The sequence below is a fragment of the Emys orbicularis genome, chromosome 1 (genome assembly GCF_028017835.1).
Source record: "Emys orbicularis isolate rEmyOrb1 chromosome 1, rEmyOrb1.hap1, whole genome shotgun sequence".
NCBI classification, from domain to species: Eukaryota; Metazoa; Chordata; order Testudines; family Emydidae; genus Emys; species Emys orbicularis.
Window position 1 is genome coordinate 31,925,918 of NC_088683.1, and position 22,525 is coordinate 31,948,442.

General features: G+C 40.2%; 1 protein-coding gene across 1 annotated transcript in view; it reads right to left on the reverse strand.

The window, feature by feature from the left end:
- Positions 1-22,525, reverse strand: part of LRRK2 (leucine rich repeat kinase 2) — a 139,962-nt gene that overhangs the window by 36,890 nt on the left and 80,547 nt on the right. Inside the window, exons 23-32 of the mRNA XM_065423787.1 lie at positions 22,041-22,258; positions 20,399-20,649; positions 16,311-16,459; positions 15,075-15,168; positions 12,106-12,292; positions 11,251-11,432; positions 10,493-10,722; positions 9,100-9,227; positions 7,508-7,726; positions 4,280-4,481 (exon numbers count right to left, since the gene is read on the reverse strand). Of these exons, the coding sequence (XP_065279859.1) occupies positions 4,280-4,481; positions 7,508-7,726; positions 9,100-9,227; positions 10,493-10,722; positions 11,251-11,432; positions 12,106-12,292; positions 15,075-15,168; positions 16,311-16,459; positions 20,399-20,649; positions 22,041-22,258 (1,860 nt within the window). The remainder of the gene's footprint in view (positions 1-4,279; positions 4,482-7,507; positions 7,727-9,099; positions 9,228-10,492; positions 10,723-11,250; positions 11,433-12,105; positions 12,293-15,074; positions 15,169-16,310; positions 16,460-20,398; positions 20,650-22,040; positions 22,259-22,525) is intronic.

Consider the following 22,525-nt stretch of genomic DNA (forward strand, 5'->3'; position numbering starts at 1 on the left):
GAGCATATACTGATGCTAGCCATGTCTGCAGCATCCTGAACTGCAGCCTGGCGTACTACACTATATAGGTACATGGTGCTATGTGACATAACAGGCTGAGGCACTTGCATGCTGTCATGAGTGGATAAACTTTCATTTCAAGTACAGTACTAGATATCGAATGGTTTCAAATCCGGTTTGTGGCATGAAAATCCTAGCCTTTGTGGAGTCAAGGACTGCTCCAGTGAATTTTTTCTTAGGTGGATCTTGGGAATGGGGAGCAAAGGTATGCTGTCAAAAAGGTTGTTGACAAAATGCTTTCTTTTTGTCACTGGAGTGTAGATTCCAAGAGATTTGAGTGTTGCCCTGGAAGACGTACGGCGGTGAAGCTTGTGATCAGTTTTCTTGGAGAACAGTTTTCTTGGAGAGTAGGGCCTTCAAACGAAAGGATCTCTATGGTCTGTTGGACTTCAGCATGTATTCTGGATGACTGTAACCATGAACACCTTCTCACAGTGATCGCTGATGCCATGGTTTGGGCAGCTGAATCTGCACTATCCAGACTGTCCTGGAGGGCAGTCCACACTCCTCCACAACTACTGAGAACTTTTGCTTGCAATCCTCTGGTAATTAGTCCTTGAATTTAGCAATATTCTCCCAGACTGTATAATTGTATTGACTCAGGAGTGCCTGCTGGTTTGCAACTCTGAGCTCTAGGCCCATTGAGGAATAAAGTTTGTGACCAAACAATTCTAGTTTTTTTGAGTCCTTGCTTATAGGTGTGGAGGCTTGTTGTTCCTAGCTTTCTCGTTTTGCTTTGGGAGACAGGGAAGAAGGTTTCTGCCAAAGAGTCTTGACAGGCTCCATGATTGCCTTGTTGATTGGCAGAGCAACCTTAGCCAGGGTGGCAGACACCAGGATGTCCCCCAACTTGTGAGAACTCTAACATACCTCTTCTGGCTGGATGTCAAGCATCAAGGCCACTATTTTCAGGAGGTCTTGATGGGTCCTGTGTTCTTCTGGAGGAGGCGAATCTCCCACTGAAACAACAGCATCATCTTGGTGATGAAGAAGAGGATGCAACCTGAACCTGAAGTGGAGGCCACTCTCCCCATGCAATGCCTCGGCTGGGAGTCAAAGTGCTGCTTCCATAAGCAAGCACTTAAGCCTTGCTGCTCTATCCTTTTGTGAATGGGGTTTGAAGCCCTTGCAGATGTGACAATTGTCACTAATGTGGGCCTCAGCCAAGCACTTCTGGCAGGTCAGATGAGGATCACTGATCAGCATGGACTTTGAACACATCCCACAGGACTTGAACCCTGGGGAGTAGGGCATTGTTCTGGTACCGAGCCCAGTACCGAAAAGAAAGGAACAGTCCCAAAGGACACAAAACATGGAAACCTAGTGCTAACTAACTTGAAAAACTAACAATAATTAACTTCAACTATTTACAACGAGGGAAGCACTTGAGTAAACAAATCTGAGATTGCTTCAACAACTATCACTGGCCATAAGAAAGAACTGAGATGGCTTGAGGGCAGCTCTGCCCTTTAATACCAGCACTCAGTGGCACAAGGCGACAGGGGGGTTCTCGAGCCACACCAATGTGTACTGATGGGGAAAAAAAGTCTCTGACATCTGTGTACAAGGCATGTACACACCTACAGTGAAACTGACATATGCAATCACTTGAAGAATTATCAATGATTTGCTGTCAAACTGGAAGGCGGTGTTTAGTGGGGTCCCACACGGCTCAGTCCTGGGTCCAGTACTATTCAACATTTAAATTCATTACTTGGATAATGGAGTGAGGAGTATGCTTATAAAATTTGTGGATGACACCGAGCTGGGAGGGGAGTATTGCTTGCACTTTGTAGGACAGGATTAGAATTAAAAATGACTTTGACAAATTGGAGAATTGATCTGAAATCAACAACATGAAATTCAATAACGATACTGAAAGTGCAAAGTACTATACGGAGGAAGGAAAAATCAAATCCACAACTACAAAATGGGGAATAAGTGACTAGGCAGTAGTATTGCAGAAATGGATCTTATAGTGGATCACAAATAGAATACCAGCCAAAGATGTGATGCAGCTGCAAAAAAAGGCTAATATTCTGGGGTCTAATAAAAGGACTGTCATATGTAAGATATGGGAGGTATTTATTCTGCTCTACTTGGCACTAGTGAGTCCTCAGCTGGAGTACTGTGTTCAGTTTTGGGTGCCAGACTTTAAGAAAGATGTGGATAAACTGGAGAGAGTCCAGAGAACAGCAACAAAAATGATAAGATTTAGACATCTGACCTATAAGGAAAGGTTAAAATAACTGGGTATGTTTAGTCTTGAGAAAAGAAACTGAGGGGGGCCTGATCAAAGTCTTCTAATATGTTTAGGGCTCCTGTTTATCAGGGTTTAGTAATTTAATTTTTGAAGGTTTATTTTTTAGCAATTTTTGAGTTTTATGTAATTGTTCAGAAATGGGGGGGTGTAGCGAGATGGTGGGATACCCCACAGCCCCGAACCTCCCCTAACATCAACATGGGCAGAGCCACCGGGTCCGGCGCTCACCCCTCAGAGGTCACGGCGCCGACCCGCAAGTATAAAAGCCCGCCTGCAGAGCTCAGTGGAGAACAAGCCGGCGGAGAGAGCAGACGTCTGAGGCCGAGCTCCCGCTTGGGAGACAGCAGCAGACCGCGACCGGCCTGCTGACTCACCAGGCCAGCCGAGCCTACTCCTCGCCCGCTACCCCGAGGAGGACTGGCCGAGCCTGCCCCTTTCCAGCTACCCCGAGGAGGAGCCGAGCCCTGCCCTTTCCCGCTATCCCGAGGAGGAGCCAAACCTACCCTTCGCTACCTACCCGGAGGAACCGATGCTGGTGGAGAGCACCGAGGACACCAGTACGGCCCAGGTACCCTACAAGGGGGAGTGTGGAAGTAGCCCGGGGGCAGCCGACCCCAGTCTGGCTGCAGCACTGTCAGAGCCTATGTCAGTGTGTTGCGGCCAGGATCCCCACTGACAGCAGTGAGTTTCCGCCGCGGCTAGGGCCCCGGGCTGGGACGCAGTGGAGTGGGAGGGCCTGCGTCCCCCCTGCCACCCACTCCTTGGGTGGCAGACTCCCCCTTTTCCTGGCCTAGAGAGGCTGGGACTACAAACCCATTGACTCAGCCCCTGCTTAAGGGCCTGCGTCCCTGACTATTTGATTGCTGCCCCGCCCTGACCTAGGGCCTGGGCTGCTACAAACTCATTGACTCAGCCCCTGCTTAAGGGCCTGGGTCCCTGACTATTTGATTGCTGCCCCGCCCTGACCTAGGTCCTGGCCTGCTACAAACTCACTGACTCAGCCCCTGCTTAAGGGCCTGGGATCCTGAACTATTGGCTCAGCCCCTGCTTCAGGGCCTGAGCCTCTAACCGTGTGTTTGCTGTCCCACACTACCGCTGGACCAGGACTGACGGCGGACCAGAGCGAGGCGGTGGGATACCCCACAGCCCCGCTGAGGGCCAAACCTCGGCCGAGACTTCTACAGGGGGTTTCAGGTCTTTCTCTTTGCATATACTGTAATGACTAATGTATATTATACATATTGCTCATTACAGTATTAATACAATTATATCCTCAATACTTTTTGTAATGTGCACTAGGGAACTTCTAGTGTGCAACAGCAGGGTCTACCCGGACCAATTAATGTGCAATATGTTAGCACGCTTTACAAGTCACATCCCGGTACTCCATGTTACTGTTCCGTGCACACAAGTCCTTAGATACAAATAACCATTTCTAGTGTTTTTCTGCTGTTAAACACCAATTTCATGTTTTTTTGTATTGGGGGTGTTTTATCTGTGCTTATTGGTTAAAACCTAAAATCACAACTAAATATGTTAAGGGCTGTTATAAAGAGGACAGTGATCAATTGTTCTCTATGTCCACTGAAGGTAGGAGAAGTAATGGGCTTAATCTTCGGCAAGGGAAGTTTAGGTTAGGTATTAGGAAAACTCTTCTAACTATAAGGATAATTCAGTACTGGAATAGGTTATCAAGGGAGGTTGTGGAATCCCAATCATTGGAAGTTTTTAAGAACAGATCAGACAAACACCTCTTGGGGATATAGATATACTAGATATACTTGGCTTTGCCTCAGTGCGGGGAGAAGGGGTTAACTAGATAACCTCTCAAGGTCCCTTTCAGCCTCACATTTCCCATGATTCTATTATTTCAGTCAATCATGTTCTGGCAATCTGCTGCAGGCCTGGTGCACATTGCTGGCACCAAACTTTACCCCAATGAAGAGAGTATAGTACCTGATTCATTCAGAAAGTGAACTGCATGAGGAAGTTCATTTTCATCCAGCTGTAACTGACTTTCTTGCACCAGTTCTAATAATCGCTTATGGTCAATCACAGGAAATTCAGTTGGAACATTTTCACGTTCGAATAAAATTATCTTCTCAAGTTCCAGATAGCTGTCTGGGATTAGCTGTCCTACTACTGGCTGGTCTCTGATCTGTGTAATTATGAATAATAATCTTAAAACACATTTTATTTAGTTTTTCTTTTAAATTTCAGACAGATGCATGCAAGATGTAAATTAAGCAGAGAACACAGGTAACCAATGTCAATAGAACAAAAAAAAGAGTTATCTGATGACTAACCACCGCTTTTTAAAGATTCACAAAAATAAAAAAAATACTTCAAGATACATTATGAACATATTTTAAAAATTAATTTTTCATAAAGTACTTCCAAAATTCATTAATATACAAAAGTAAATAATTATATACCAGGCATCTGAAAAGATTATGTTTTTCAAATCTTTCTTACCACAATAATCAGAGTTCAGCTAAATGTTGAAAAGATCTGAGTCAGGAATCCTGTATGATTGTGATGGGAGCAGCACACCTAGCCCTCTGACCTCTCTGCCACCTGGGAGCTGCAGGGACACTGAGCCAGGTAGGGAGCCCCTGCCAGTCTTTCCCCCCAAGCACCAGCAGGGTTATTGGCCGCGCCACGCGGCCCACCCCAGCAACAGTGGGGGTACTGGGCTTCACTGCCCGCCCCCACACCAGCAGGGTCCCCCAGACCGCCCCTCCCCCAGAGCACCCGCAGCGCCCCGCCCAAGTTTTAGTCATGGGTATTTTTTGTAAAAATCATGGACAGGTCACGGGCCGTGAATTTTTGTTTACTGACTGTGACTTTTACTAAAAATACCCGTGACTAAAACATAGCCTTACCAATGACATACTCTCAGCAGTTTAGAATCCTAATGCTGTTCTACATATCTTAGAACTAATCATTGGGGCAAAATCCTGGCCCCACTTAAGTCAATGGAAATTTTGCAATTGGCTTCAGTGGGGCCAGGATATCATCCCCGGTGTTTACCTGGAACTAACCTAAACTGAAGCAACTATGATTCTTTAGATATCTATCAATAGCCTTTCAGATTCTTATATATGAAAAATGTTCACATAAGACTTGTTCCAGCTCTTTTTATCTTTCCCCTCTAGTTCTCCATGATCCCTTACTGGAATCAACATTAATGTTTTACTGAACCAAATATCTTTTGATATTACTCAGTGGTAACACATGCTTTTCTACCTTGAGGCTAGAGAAGAAATCATGAGTATTAATTTAGCTTCACAAACGACTTATCTAGTTAATAATCCTCCTCTGAAGACTCCCCCTCAAGTTCTTAAAATGCTTAACAACATGGTGCTGGATTTTATATGTGACAAGAAATATTATTACACCCTTGGAAGACTGACAGCCTTGGGCTACCTATTTTAAACTTAAATAACTTTACCTTTATCTTCCTACCTGTTTCCTCATGATTTTCCTTTCACAGAAGCTCTATAAAATATATAATTCCTCCTTTCTCCTTATAGCTGCCTTATTTTTTATAATCAATGAAGTCTAAACACAATGCTAAATTACAGTCCTGATAGCCTCTGAAGTGTAAGGGTAGGAGGACCACCTCTAAGAATTCTGCCTTCCTAAGGCAAAATATCTCCAGAATGTCGTGGAAAATATGGCGAGATGTGGGACTGCACACCTTTAAAAGGTGTATCCTGCATTCTCCCCAGTGCTGCTCTGTTGGTAGCTTACTGAAGTATAGGAGGTGGGTCTATTCTGTTCCTCACAGACATACCCATTCTGGGACAATAAGCAATGGCTGGCTCCCATCCTGTGCACTGCTGAACATACCTAACCAAATTATGGATGTTACTATGCTGGTACACTGTGGCAAAGGAGAAGAAAGGGGGTTTTCCAACTTTTCCCCAGCATTTGGTGCAACAGCACAAAACTAGACATAAATATGTTACTTGGGCTGTTAGATCATTAGGGCAGGCACTGTGGGTGAAATCCTGCCTACAATGAAGCCAATGGGAGTTTCCAATGACTTCAATGGGGCAGGATTTCTCCTTGTGTCTTTAAAGTATCATGTTCACTGATGGCACTACATAAACGATGCAGAAATAGACCCAGAAATAGAAGCTAGACCCTGTCTTCCCATTAGATTCTCTATCTTCATGTCTCTATATGAAGAACCGTCTACACCCACTTCTAGGTGTAAAATCCTGGGCTCAATTTTCCACTACACTCGACCACAGCTTGGGCATAATGGAGAGAAAGGCTAACGGAGCCAGTTGCAACTCTCTCTCCTCCATGAGTACACCCTCCTCCTCGCCTCTGATCTACACACTGCTTCTCTACTCCTCTTGTCTCAACTCCCAACACATCTGGCCCCGACCTGACACACCCAAGCATGTTGAAGCAGCTGGTGCAGAAAGCAACAGAGCTACCTCCACTAGTTTTACACCAGTGGAGATTCTCCCTATATAAGGGGAATTCTCTAAGGGGTTTCTCCAGCTGATGTACATTTGCTTTTCCCTTCATAACACATTTTTTAAACCGTGCAAATTGAAGTTAGTGGATGGGAGAATCTGGTCCCCCTATCTTCAGCATAACCTATTCTGAACTGCTGCTTTAAAATAACTCACTTCAACTTTATGAACTTTCCACTATCGTCATTATCCTGGATTAACCTTTAGGACACAAAAGCATAGTCCTACAGCAAATCACAGTATCACAAGTTTAAGAATTTAGAAATGGCTGACTGCCAGCATCACCCAAACATTCTTCTATCTCCCTTAATCTGTTATTTCTAACGGCAGTATGTTGCCGTTCAACAAGAGTGAGTAGCTGTTGATCAGACCAATCCAACAATCCATCAGAAAAATGTTCATCTATTTCAATTTAAATGTTTTATTTCTGATATCTTATATATTAACAAACAAAAACTATACTTAGATGATATCTGTGCTAAAGTTTTGAAAAGTTTTGAACAAAAAAAAAGTAATGAAGGCAAATCTGTTGATATTTTTTGGATAGTGATTTGCCTTCTTCATTCTGTTACGTCTGAGGTATTATAGTAAGTTTTATTAACTTGATTTCAAGCTTAAAAAAAAAAAAAGTGTTACAACATTCTGTTTCCTCAACAACTTTCAATGTAAAGAACAGCATATGGTTTACCTTGAAATTCAGACTCTCCTTTATTATGGTTTTCCGAAGTTTGATCATAGCATCAGATTCTTCTGTAGCATTTACAAAATGATAATTTTGGATTCCTGGGAAACCCCTCTTATTCAACAGCTCTCTGGTAATTTTACTCAGACAGGCCTTACGTTGCTTCTCACCAGAGGCATCTAAATGAGTGCCAACAAGAATCACGGGGGATGAGGAAGCTCGAGCCTGTTAATAAGATCCACACAGTTTGTTATCTCAGTGTTGAATCATGATTTTCTCTTTGATTATGTTTACACAATTCAACAATTTGATCATAACAACATATGTAACTCTAGGAACACAAAAAGGCAACCATGTTTGTCACTGCTGCCTCTTTTGGTCATAATTTATATTTGTCTATTTTCTTCTCAAAAGTGAAGGCAGAGTAATATTAGGAACTTTAAAAACTGATTTGTTTTAATTCACATCCTGCCAGAATTTATGAAAAAACCTGAGTTTTTAAAATATGTAATACAAGGAAATATTTTAGGTCTGCTGATGGAGTAATCAGAAGAACTAAATCTGAAAGTAAATACGTTTGAAGCTGCACACCCATTTTATAGTTTTGATTGGGTAAGGCAATAAAAATGTTACAGATCTGTGTCTGTAGTATATTTTAACGTGCAAGAATGGGTTTGATCCCAAACACAGAGTCAAACGCACCTTTATCTTGGGGAAGCTCGGATCTAGAATCCAAACTTTGCAGCTTGGTTCCATCTCTAGTAATATACTCTAGCAAACGCATTTTTGGAAAATACAATCTTTCAGCAAACAAATTGGTGCATCAATGAACAAGAGGTACTGAAAGTGGGAAAGGAGTACATGTCAGTTATGGCCTTTTCTAAAAATTCACTGACTATGGCTTTATACCTTGGGGCAGGGAAACAAGATGTGAACACTGTGTGATGAGTGAAGGAAAATAGCAGGTAACAGTTATGAGAAGAGTGAAAAAACCTAATATCTTTGTACTGATCTGGTACAGTTAGACTGGTACAGTTAGACTGAAAAGAGTAAGGGTGTAATGCTCAACTTGATAGTTAAGGATACGATGAGATCACGGAGGTCATGGATTCTGTGACTTTAATGGACCTCCGTCACTACTTTGGCTTCAGCCTCGCCGCAGTGGCTGTCAGCAGCAGGAGCTAGAGCTGTTCCCCACCATGGCAGTTGTGTGTTAACCAGTATAACTTTACTGACTTCACTGGAGTTTACAGCAGTGAGAAAAGTAAACCAGGGCCAATGTTCAGAACTCTCTATACACTATTTAACGGTCCCCCTTACACTGTTTTGTCTATGCAAAATAACATCATAACTTGCCAAATTCTCATTATGCATACCCTACTGCACAAATTTGAACTGAAAACTGCACTTCTTTATAAGTCTGCAAAAAATTATGAAGACATTTTTATAATCAATAATACACATTCCAGAAACTTCTTCATCTTAATGTTTGTACCAGCTCAGCAGCCCATACAAAAAGTTTCAAGTGAATTCTCTTTGATGCTTTCACAGAGTCACTTGGAATTTAAAAATCTATATTATAAAAACTCTTCTATTACCTTGATATTAAACAGCCATGGCTTCATAGCATCCACTTCTGCTTGTCCTTTGCTGAGATCATAAACAGCAAGATACAAGGCTCTCTGAGTCATAAAATGTGGATGAGTGCTGTAGAACTCCTCTTGTCCTAAAGGATAAAGAAATCAAATATTTCATACTACTTTCCTCACTTCACTCCTTCAGGTGAAAGAAACACAGTAGAACCTCACTTCTCCTCAGTTCACTAATCTGCAAACCTAATTAGGTCTCACAAAAATCCTGACAGTCTCATCTCACTTCTCTGCAAAACTTTCCATTGACATTAATGGGCTTTGGATCAGACTTGTGATGAACTGGTTTCTAGCAACTTCAGAGGCTGCTTCTTCCTCCACAAAATTCTTAAATAGCTAAGCTGTACAGGAACAATGCATCTAGAGAGACCCGGGTTTAGACAGCTGACACCAGAGGTAGAACATTCGTAGCTGTTTGACATTGGCTGTGGAACTTAAACAGGCAAGATCAGACTGAGCCCAAGCATGACTGTGTTCAGATCTAAATGAGACACAGATCTTTTGATAAAGCCTCTTCCTGGGAACACTGACCTCTTTTAGGGAAAAAATTCCCTATACATACAAACGTATTGAAACCTGGAAGGAGGGGGTGGGCTATGAGAAAGAGAGAGAGAGAGAGAGACCGAACAAAAACCAAAAACACATACAGGGATGAAACCCTGGCTCCCCTGAAGTCAATGGCAAAACTCCCACTGAGTTTCAATGGAATCAGGTTTTCACCACAGTTTTTCTACTCACTCATATTCTTCCATAATTGTATTTGGTTCTAACATACAAATGTGATAGGCATATTGGAACTACTTAAAGATAGATACATTAGGGTGGTTAGTGTGCACTTCGCCTGTATATATATTCCTTTCAGATTACCCAAACAGAATTCTGATGAAGTACACCAGAGGGAGCCCTTATACAACTGTTATGGTCTGTAACCTTAACTATAATTTAACTTAATTTTGCCTCAGTGCGGGGGGATGGATTAGATAAGCTCTTCATGTCCCTTTCAGTCCTACATTTTTATGATTGTACAGCAAATTGCAGTACTCAACTATTCTGTAGTCACATTACCATAATTAATACTAAACCACTATTATCAAAATAAGTAATAAGTGATAAAAAGTACATTTAATGATGATGTATCCTTGGGTCTTTTGTTTTACGTATTTGTTCAATTAATCACTAATTTGCAAAATTCAGTAACTCACAATGAGTTCCTTGATTCTGAGTATGAATAAGCAAGATTCTGCTGTATGTGGTTTGAGATTTTACAGACTGTTTCTAGGAACAAGCATTGCATATACGAGTTAATCAGGGCAATAAATTAATATGTTTGTGAACAGAATACCTGCAAAATCCCAGACATTTAATATCAAATCTTTCTTCACTTTGCCTTTCACAGGAACTGACCAGTCCTTTACATCTATGCCTATTGTAGGATTCTGTGTCCCCAAATCTGATCGCTTGCATTTCATTAGTTGCTGTAACAGTGTAGTTTTACCACTGCCAGTATTTCCCACAATCATGAGTTTCATTCTATTATAAGGGACAGCCTTCTTTAGCCGCTGCTGAAGAAACCTGTCATGAAAAATAGTTGATAAGAAGTGTATAATAAAGACACATACCAAAAGAAGTCTCGAACTAGCAAACCAAGATCATTCCAACCCCTTTTCAAATTATTTACATAAAAATTATTTAATATTGAATTTAATCTTTTTGACAGTATGTGTGTTCATTTTGTATTTTTAAAAAATGTTTAACACAGACTAAATATCTTATGTGTTTTGAATAACTACTGCAAAACTTTCTATGAGTGACATATTGTAACATATTAAAGATGTACTAAGCAATCATTAAATACCTTTGTTTGCATAAGAGTCATATGCTTTTCTGGAGATATCGTCAACTCAAAGTGATACTATTATATTTTCATATGACTATGAACCACATTTTTCTTGAGGAACAAAGGTTCGCCAGAATCATAACTAAGTCAAAGATCACGTGGGAAATCAGTTGATACCTTTAAAGGGGCATATTGTTACCACACCATCCACTGTGTATTCCACGAAGACATGAAAAACAGACAACAACAATAGGATAACAAACCTTATAATGTCTCTGGCTTTGCATCCAACATGTTTGAAATCTAAATTAAGATGAAGCCCATCCAAAGGAAGATCCCAGACTTTGGACAACTTTCCCATTTCATCTGGAAAGGAACTCAAGCCAGGATTATAACTTACATCCAGAGATGTCAAGTTTTCAAGGAAGCCAATCTGAGGAGGAATCTGGATAGAGAAAAGTTAATAAACATTTGAGCATTTATTAAAAGTGAGCATTTATTTGTCTATATATAAGGATGAGGATCTTAAGCAAATTTTTAATAAGACCAAACACAATTCCAATTCTTTCCTTCCAGTTATTATTATTATCATCTAAAGTATACATGCCTAATATCTTGATTGGACAAGAAAGTAACTCTTAAAGAACTAATTTTATATCCCTTTTACAAAGAAGATGACAAATACTGTTCTTACCTACATTAAAGACAGAAAGAGCTTTAGGAAAGATAGTCATATTCTTTTCAAAGGCAATACACAGTTCTAATTACATGCTATTTTACTGCTAGGGTCTTCGTTCATAAAAGTCGCGTAAGAAGGACCAAATTTAATTTAGGGTTGATCTGAAAACCAAGTGATCATTTTAAAGACCATATACACCTCTACCTTGATATAACGCTGTCCTCGAGAGCCAAAAAATCTTACCGCATTATAGGTGAAATCACGTTATATCGAACTTGCTTTGATCCACCGGAGTGTGCAGCCCCGCCCCCCCCAGAGCGCTGCTTTACCGCGTTATATCCGAATTCGTGTTATATCGGGTCACGTTATATCGGGGTAGAGGTGTATAAATATGAAAAGTGGTTTGATGTTTTTAAGTATCTAAAAATTCATACTTTACCTCCTTTAACTTGTTACGGGACAGGTGTAGCTTTTCTAGCCTAGACCATGCATATGCTTTTTCATTCAAGTCCAAAATGTCTATCTGATTGTAGTTAAACAAGAGCTCCCTTAAGTTTAAGGATTTCCAGTGCATAGGTCCAGGCAGGTTTATGATTTTATTGTTGCTTAAATCTACTGATCGCAAACTAAGAAAATAAAGGGGAAAAATTAGCAGAGAAAATAAATAAAATGGAGACTAGCTATAACTATGTTAATTTGTTATAAACAAACAAAGGGGGAAGATATTAGAATAAGAATTTCTGTTGAAAATTTAGATAGGAAGTTAGAAAATTATTGATGACATAAGGCCAACCTCAACAATGTTCTTAAAGGAAGTAAGATTAGAAAGCAACAGTAATTATCTGAGACAATATTGCAAATAGGATGTGGATATATCAGGGGGGGGAAAGGAAAAGAACACCAGAGAACTATGATTGCTTCAATAAAGCGTACTGTTAATGTATTTATTTACACATGGAATTATATATTCTGGAAATGAACACTCATAATATAATGAATATACTTATTTCAGTGACTGAACCAAAAGTGGCACTTTCAAATACATGCATGTGCAGTTACATCAATATGGGATAATATAATTATTTTTATTTATACAGTATGATGAGTGTGCATGGTACCGTCCAGATTAATAAAAGACCAAATCTAAATTCTGCTTTCAGTCACACCTGTGTAAATATGGGGTAACTCAAATGAAATCAATAGTTATTCCAGTTTTTTACCCATATATCAGAGCAGAATTTGGCCAGTGGTCCCAGGTTCTAGTGACTTCACAATAATGGCATCTTTACTAAAATAAACACACTTAGAGCATTCATTTCAATATAATATCAGAAGAATGTACTTATTTTAATGTGTTTTATGAGATTCAAATAAAAAGGCACTAAGTGTTTCCCTAAACGTTCTTGCATGTATACTACATGTTGAAGAAACACATGAATCATAGAATATCAGGGTTGGAAGGGACCTCAGGAGGTCATCTAGTCCAACCCCCTGCTCAAAGCAGGACCAATCCCCAGACAGATTTTTGCCCCAGATTCCTAAATGGCCCCCTCAAGGATTGAACTCACAACCCTGGGTTTAGCAGGCCAATGCTCAAACCACTGAGCTATCCCCATTATGCGCATTTATTTCTATGTGCAATCTATTGAACAAATGCAGCTGTGTTTATTTCAATGTGAAGTATGAACTATGAAAGAAATTCTTGGACCTCTTATCTGACTTGTCTGGGCTGGGAGACACAAAGCTTGAGAGCTGCATCTCCTTCAATAAGTTTATTAAGTTTTAGGGCTGTCGATTAATCGCAGTTAACTCCCACGATTAACAAAAAAATTAATCATGATTAATCACAGTTTTAAATCAAAATGATAAACAATAGAATACCAATTGAAATGTATTAAATTTTTGGATGTTTTTCTACATTTTCAAATATATTGATTTAAATTACAACACAGAATACAAAGTGTACAGTGCTCACTTTATATTATTTTTTATTATAAATATTTGCACTGTAAAAATGATTAAAAAAATAGTATTTTTCAATTCACCTCATACAAGTACTGTAGTGTAGTGCAATCTCTTTATCGTGAAAGTGCAACTTACAAATGTAGATTTTTTTTTGTTACATAACTGCACTCAAAAACAAAACTATGTAAAACTTTAGAGCCTACATGTCCACTCAGTCCTACTTCTTGTTCAGCCAATTGCAAAGACAAAACAAGTTTGCTTACATTTATGGGGGATAATGCTGCCCGCTTCTTATTTACAGTGTCACCTGAAAGTGAGAACAGGTGTTCGCATGGCACTTTTGTAGCTGACATCGCAAGGTATTTACGTTCTAGATACTTCTATAGAAGTAGCTGGAGTCAATATGTAACCAGTAGCGGACACTGGAAGGAGTAACAGGAGGGGACCACAGAGATATTGGATACATAGGAGAGGGGGATGGAGCTGCAGTGCCAGAACCAGAAGTGGTAGGAGGGAGCTGCCACGTGAGGGATGAATAGAAGAGCAATACTGGTGCCTAAGAAGTGACTTGAAAAAGTGGGTTGGAGAGTAGTGCTGAGGCTGGGAGGATAGCAAGAGGAAGTGGGCGAGTAAACCTCTCTGGAGCTTGGAAAGGTGGTGGAAAGGAATGGGAGTGGCAATGGAAAGGAGCAAGTGCATGAATAATGGTGAGTGCGGGAGGTGTTGCTAGGCCATTTTAAAAATAGTTAACATATTAAAAAACAGCCTCATGGGTCTGGACTGAGTATTCGTTACATCCCTAGTATTAATGTGGTTGCAATTAAAGGATGGCCAAAATAATGCACTTGGCACAATGTGCTAAAATTTAACACAGCTGTAGCAAACTTAATAGGGCTAGTTTTCACATGAATAATGCTTTGAAGGAACAGCATAATTTGAGACAAATGCAGCTCTAACCCAATTCAACTTAGGGGGCATATACAGTGTTATTCTTTGAGAAGGAACTTATCATAGACATTTGGGAAGGGAGCCACTGGACTCAGCTGCCTTGTGTAAAATGATGAAGTTCCAAGACTTAATGAAAAGAGAAATTGCCAATATCCTTTTTACCTTCTTTGCACCAGAAAAAACAAATTGGTTCTAACTCTGGACGCAAAAATGGGCAGCTTCAGCATTCCTAAAAACATCTTTTAGTTTACAAAAAAGAGAGGTTCATAGTTTGGAACTACCTAGGGGATTCAGGCTTTCTGCAGTTATTGAAGAAAAAGTGACCTACTCTAGCTTGAGTAAATGGTCACCATGTTTTAGATTTAGACTTTTTAGCATGATTTGCTGAAAACGCTGAGTAGAAACATGCTATATTTTCTGCTTAATAATGGCCATTCCACTAGGTTTTCCTTCACAGAGGACACAACATTGGCCTTAACAGGTGAAATAACTTACTGTGGAAGAAGAAGAATCGCTTCTGGAATACTGACAAAATGATTTTGAGATAATTTTAAATTTGTTATGCTAGATGGCAAGTTAGGTATGGTATCTAAAATAGAAAAGAAACTGAATTATTTCCTTTAGGCATCATTTTTCAGCACTTTTTACCTTAGTTTATAAAGCTGTCATTTTCTAAAATTAGAGATACATTGTGAGGCTAGTTTCCAAACACTGGTATCTGTTTCTATTTTTTGGCGCTCAAATTGGCACTTGGAGGAGTAAATAACCATTTTAATCACCCAAGTGTTGACTTGAGCTCCAAAGACAGGATTTGGATTTTCTTTTTCAGGAACTCCCATTTGAAAAGTGAGCTCCCAATTTGAAGAGTTTAGAGGAGAATTAAAATACCTGTTTTCTCCAAATATTTCTACATTTAAAAAAAAACTTTTATTAGACACTATATTTAATTTCATATTGTTATCCAACATTGAAATATTCTTATTTACATTTTGCTGTGTTACTAATACTATATATGCTTGTCATTCCAACAATGTAGTAAAATACCATATGTACATAAAAGATTGCTTAAAACTTCATTTACATAACAGCTACCTTCTGAAAGACTGAGAAACTAGATTATAAACATGTGCAAAATAAAAAATTCTATATGTTGGATAGACGTAAGAAATTCTAATAATAATTTAAGAACTTCTATAAATTCATTAGGGTAGGTGATTCATTTATTACAGTTTCTCAAATTAGTTGTTAATTTTTTGTATAAAATGTTTTAAGCCATTGAATCATACTCTGTATTGCTTAGTCAGATGACAGTATCAGGAGAAATCTATGCAGACACTCAAAAGGCTCACTAACCTCACTTAAATCAGTGTAAATTTAAATAAATGGAGTTATATGATGTAAAATTGGCAAGAGAAAAGAATCAAGTTCAAGTTACTATTTATCTACAATTACCGCACCTCAGTACCTGAGATGCAACAATTATTTCCTATGGAAAGCACAGGGAAATAGTATTGTATATGTGATAACTGTTGTGGTAAACTGTGGCTAATGGATATAGTGTGGTAACTATTGATGAATGTTTAGGAGGCTAATACTGTATATTAGACCTTGCTGTTTTTCAAGCAGTCTTTACATTAACTGTTCTGCTTTGCCTTGTCCCTATCTGGACTATACCACGTATCATCTAAACCTCTCTCATTCTTTTTTTTAAGCAACTCCTAGAATACTTACCAAGTAAATTCATCCCGGCACTAAATAGCTCCAATTTTGTGCACTCCTTGAGAAAATTAACAGCCAAGGATGAAATATTGTTCTTACTAATGTTTAAAACTTTCAGTTCCTTCAAGCATATGGGTGAACATATACCTGAGATTTTGTTTCTAAGATAAAGGAAAACAAATATTAGAAGTGTTATACAAACCTACTTGCTAAAAAAAAAAAAAAAAAAAAAAAAAAAGGAAAGTTAGAGTATGGACCTGATTTTGCTGTCTTTACTTATGCGAACAGAAACTGAAAATAGTATTACCTGAGTAAGGACTGATGGATCAGGATTGATATTTATCCGCAATACCAGTGCATATGACAATGTGAATACCTCATCATATGTATTTATTCACTTTATCATTAAAATGTTAGCATGTGCAATAAAGTGTCATTTTCTGATTACACTGGTCTACAATTTTTGAGAAGTCGTCTGCTTCAGAGATAAAATGTGCTATTTATTATGTATTTTGATGAGCTGAATTCAAATATGACAATTAAAACAACTGATTGGCTACTGTTTCTAAGATATTTAAGTTTTTACATTTTATGTCTATGTATATTGTGTAGATAGTAGAGTTTTAATCATAAATTGTAAACCTAGGTCTTTTCATGTGTTTATGGTTGCTTTACATGATAATATTTCACCTGTCCTGTTTATGTAACACTTTAAAAATCAGCAAAAGGGTTATATCAATAAAATTTATTATGAAACAAAAGGCAAAACACTATTATGTACATAGTTTAGTCCTATTCAGTGTCTACTCGGCGCTTCTTGGCTTGTCTCTTGTATTCATTAAATGGGGCATCTCTTGTCACTGTCCAGCAATAGTCTGCAAGCATTGATGGGCTCCATTTGCCCTGATAGCGTTTCTCCATTGTTGCAATGTCCTGGTGAAATCGCTCGCCGTGCTCGTCGCTCACTGCTCCACAGTTCGGTGGAAAAAAATCTAGATGAGAGTGCAAAAAATGTATCTTTAGTGACATGTTGCAACCAAGGCTTTTGTATGCCTTGAGGAGGTTTTCCACCAATAACCTGTAGTTGTCTGCCTTGTTGTTTCCGAGAAAATTTATTGCCACTAACTGGAAGGCTTTCCATGCCGTCTTTTCCTTGCCACGCAGTGCATGGTCAAATGCATCATCTCGAAGAAGTTCACGAATCTGAGGAACAACAAAGACACCTTCCTTTATCTTAGCTTCACTTAACCTTGGAAATTTTCCACAGAGGTACTTGAAAGCTGCTTGTGTTTTGTCAATGGCCTTGACAAAGTTCTTCATCGGACCCAGCTTGATGTGTAAGGGTGATAACAAAATCTTCCTTGATTCAACAAGTGGTGGATGCTGAACACTTTTCCTCCCAGGCTCCAATGACTGTCGGAGTGGCCAATCTTTCTTGATGTAGTGGGAATCTCTTGCACGACTATCCCATTCGCAGAGAAAACAGCAGTACTTTGTGTATCCAGTCTGCAGACCAAGCAAGAGAGCAACAACCTTCAAATCGCCACAAAGCTGCCACTGATGTTGGTCATAGTTTATGCACCTCAAAAGTTGTTTCATGTTGTCATAGGTTTCCTTCATATGGACTGCATGACCAACTGGAATTGATGGCAAAACATTGCCATTATGCAGTAAAACAGCTTTAAGACTCGTCTTCGATGAATCAATGAACAGTCTCCACTCATCTGGATCGTGAACAATGTTGAGGGCTGCCATCACACCATCGATGTTGTTGCAGGCTACAAGATCACCTTCCATGAAGAAGAATGGAACAAGATCCTTTTGACGGTCACGGAACATGGAAACCCTAACATCACCTGCCAGGAGATTCCACTGCTGTAGTCTGGAGCCCAACAGCTCTGCCTTACTCTTGGGTAGTTCCAAATCCCTGACAAGGTCATTCAGGTCACCTTGTGTTATGAGGTGTGGTTCAGAGGAGGAGGATGGGAGAAAATATGGGTCCTGTGACATTGATGGTTCAGGACCAGAAGTTTCATCCTCTTCCTCGTCTGACTCAAGTGAGAATGATTCTGGTGCATCAGGAACCGGCAGTCCTTCTCCGTGGGGTACTGGGCGTATAGCTGATAGAATGTTTGGATAATGCACAGTCCACTTTTTCTTCTTTGACACACCTTTCCCAACTGGAGGCACCATGCAGAAGTAACAATTGCTGGTATGATCTGTTGGCTCTCTCCAAATCATTGGCACTGCAAAAGGCATAGATTTCCTTTTCCTGTTCAACCACTGGCGAAGATTTGTTGCACAAGTGTTGCAGCATATGTGTGGGGCCCACCTCTTGTCCTGATCTCCAATTTTGCAGCCAAAATAAAGGTGATAGGCTTTCTTAACCATAGTGGTTATACTGCGCTTCTGTGATGCAAAAGTCACTTCACCACAAACATAGCAGAAGTTATCTGCACTGTTCACACAAGTACGAGGCATCTCTGCTCACTTTGGCTAAACAGAAATGTGTCCCTTTGCAAAATCAAACACTGACAAATAAGAGAGCACGACACTGTATGATTTCTAGAGCTGATATAGGGCAATTTGTTCAGCAGAGTGATGTAAGCTTCGTTATGATTGCATCATCCATGACTTCTAGGAATAACATGATGCAATTCATATCATGTATGACGCAATACCAGCTTCAGGTTGCATCATTCATTGTTTTGCCTAAAAAGCAAGTACTGTCCAAACCCAGTCATAGATTTATTCATCGATCCAGTCAAAGATGTATTTTAGTCATTTCTGGTTTAAATTGAGATCCCTTCCCTTTATAACTCACTTATCCTCCGCCATTCCCAAGTCAAGGGTCGTATATACTGACCCAATAGCATATCTTGAAAACTAGAGCCAATCAACAATTTTAAGCATCATTTTCGTTCTCAGTGACCCAGAATTAGTAAAGTTTGACTACATTTATTTCAGAAGCATTTTGGCTGTAGAGCAGTGTTACACATTAAAGGTCCAATCCTTCAAGCACGTGATTAACTTTAAGTAAGGGTATGTCTACACCGCAATTAAAAACCCGTAGCTTGCCCGTGCCAACTGACTCAGGCTCGCAGGGCTCAGGCCAAGTGACTGTTTACTTGCAGTATAGACATTCAGGCTTCCCTTTAACTTGAGCCCCACGAGCCCAAGACAGCTGGCACGGGCCAGCTGCGGGTGTCTAATTGCAGTGTAGACATACCCTATGTGAGCAGTTCCACTGACTTAATATGTATTTGCAGGATTGCAAGCTAAAGAGCATCTGTCAATTTAAAAGAAATAGGTAACATGGACATGGACAGACAAGGAGAATACAGATAGTTCTAAGATTAATATATGATATTACAATGCATGTATTCTAGAAGAAAGAACAAGGGAAACAGAGAGAGAGTTAAAGATTTTCAATGTGAAATATAAACTAAGATGTTAGATTTCAGAGTAGCAGCCGTGTTAGTCTGTATCCGCAAAAAGAACAGGAGTACTTGTGACACCTTAGAGACTAACGAATTTATTTGAGCAGAAGCTTTTGTGGGCTACTAACCCACTACTTCGGATGCATAGAATGGAACATATATTGAGGAGATATATATACACACATACAGAGCGCATGAAAAGGTGGGAGTTGTCTTACCAACTCTGAGAGGCCAATTAAGTAAGAGGAAAAAAAAAAACTTTTGAAGTGATAATCAAGATATTCTATGCATCTGAAGTAGTGGGCTGTAGCCCACGAAAGTTTCTGCTCAAATAAATTTGTTAGTCTCTAAGGTTCCACAACTACTCCTGTTCTTTTTAAGATGTTAGAGATATTTGGGAATGAGAGGAATAGCAAAAACCTCTCCACCATGGTGATATTAGAAACATGAACTCATCTAATGAAAAATAATAAAAATGAAGAAAAGGAATGGAAACCTGGATTCTGCATCTCCTTGCTTTTGTGAATTTAATTAATTACTAGAACACATTTTTGATCAGAAAATAATTTACAGTAACACTGATTATTCTGGATGAAATAAACTGATTATTTCCTGCAATTTTTGTTAAACAGTAATCAAAGAAACTGGCACTATTCTTACCCTTCTAGCATTAGCTGTTCTAGGTTTTCTGCAATATCCGCAAGAAATTTAGGAATGCACGACAGTTGATTGTATGATAGATTAAGCTGCTTCAGAGTTGGGCATTTGGTATGTGGATCCAAAGCTAAGGAAGGGCCAATGTCATTCCGAGAGATATCAAGGTTTGCAATATAATTCATTTTCAGTAAATAAGTAGGAAAAGTTGCAAACCGGTTACTGTGCAAATCCAAGTAAGTCAAACATTTCAAAGTCTGAAAGAAAAGGAGAATTTCTTTTTAAAAAGTACAACATATAGATACGAATTTCTAATTTTTAAACTAAATTAATATTTTAGGCAATTACTTCATATTTATTTTATTTATCCTATCAAGTAAAATGAGAGAAAATGGTAATTATTATATAATATCAGTAAAATAAAGAGGATGTGCATGCATGCTGTAATAAAACTAACTAGTACAATTACACAAAGCCTTTAGCACAGTGGTCTCCAACCTTTTTACGCCCAAGATCACTTTTTGAATTAAGGGCAACCCATGATCTACTCTGCCCCTTCCCTGAGGCCCCACCCCTTCCCCAAAGCCCCGCCCCACTCACTCCATCCCTCCCTTTCTCCGTCACTTGCTCTCCCCCACCCTCACTCACTTTCACCAGGCTGGGGTAGGGGGTTGGGGTTCGGGAGGGGGTGCGGGCTCTGGGCTGGGGCTGAGGGGTTTGCAGCGTGGGAGGGGGTTCTGGGCTGAGCCTGGGGCAGGGGGTTGGGGTGCAGGAGGGGGTACAGGGTGCTAGCTCTGGGAGGGGGGTCAGGGCTGGGGCAGAGTGTTGGGGTGTGGGGTAGTATGAGGTGCTGGTTCTGGGAGGGGGCTCAGGGCTGAGGCTTGGGGTTCAGGAGGGGGGGTCGGGATGTAGGCTCTGGGAGGAGGCTCAGGGCTGGGGGTTGGGGACTTACTTCTGGCGGCTCCCGGTTGGCGGTGTAGTGTTGCTGTTGCTAAGGCAGACTCCCTGCCTACCCTGGCCCCATGCCGCTCCTGGAAGGGGCCAACACACCCTTGCGGGGATGTGGGTGGGCGGCACGTGGCTCCGCGCGCTGTCCCTCTCTGCAAGCACCGCCCCCGCATCTCCCATTGGTCACAGCCCTGTTCCTGGCCAATGCAGGGGCAGTGCTGAGGGAGACCCCTGCCCCCACGCTCCCGGGGCTGTGCTGGCCACTTCCGGGAGCGGCATGGGGCCGGGCTAGGCAGGGAGCCTATCTTAGCGGCAGCCTCGCTGTTCCGCCAGAGATCGCGATCGCCTGGGAGATCCTCTAGGATCGACCAGTCGATTGCAATCAACCAGTTGGTGACCACTGCTTTAGCACATAAGTAACATATGCAGTTCTGATTTTCATTTACATAATGCAATCATGTAAACTATCTGTAACATATACTTCCCAATCTGACCCTCTCCAGTAAGTATATGCCAGAAACTACCTGAGCATGTCTGCACAACTAACTGGTTAACAGCACATTCAATTACTGCATGAAAATTGTACACATGCAAATTAGGGAAGCGAATGTACACATGTAGGCACATTGATGACAATCTGGTCTTTCATCTTAAAAGAACTGATAATTTTCTTGCATTATGTAAAATGACATAAAATTACTTCACACAGTTGTTCTGGAATGCTTGTGAGTGCATTTTGGTGCAGCTCCAATTTCTCAAGACGTTCCAAGTGACCAGTTAAGCAGCAGTTCTGACTGATGGCATCTATATTCTCCAGCTCATTTGATGAAAGATCTAATGACTTAATATAGTCTTTCTCAGAGACCAATGAAGACAAACTGTCTGATCGTTTTAAATGCGATTGGAATTTTGAGATCCCTTCTATTAAAACAAAAACATAAGCATTCATGTTCACAGGTAAAACATACAACAATTTAATAACACAATTTCACTGATCTCTGAATTACAATTCACAGAATTTGAGGTCTAACGCTGCACCCAATGAAGGCAATGGCTGTTTAGATATTGGCTGAAATGGGAGCCAATGAGGACTTCTGTTAAGAAGCTGCAATTCAAATTCCCATAGGGTTCTATAGGGAGTAGAGGTATACTTGTGTTCTACATAATACAAATAGCTTTAAAAAT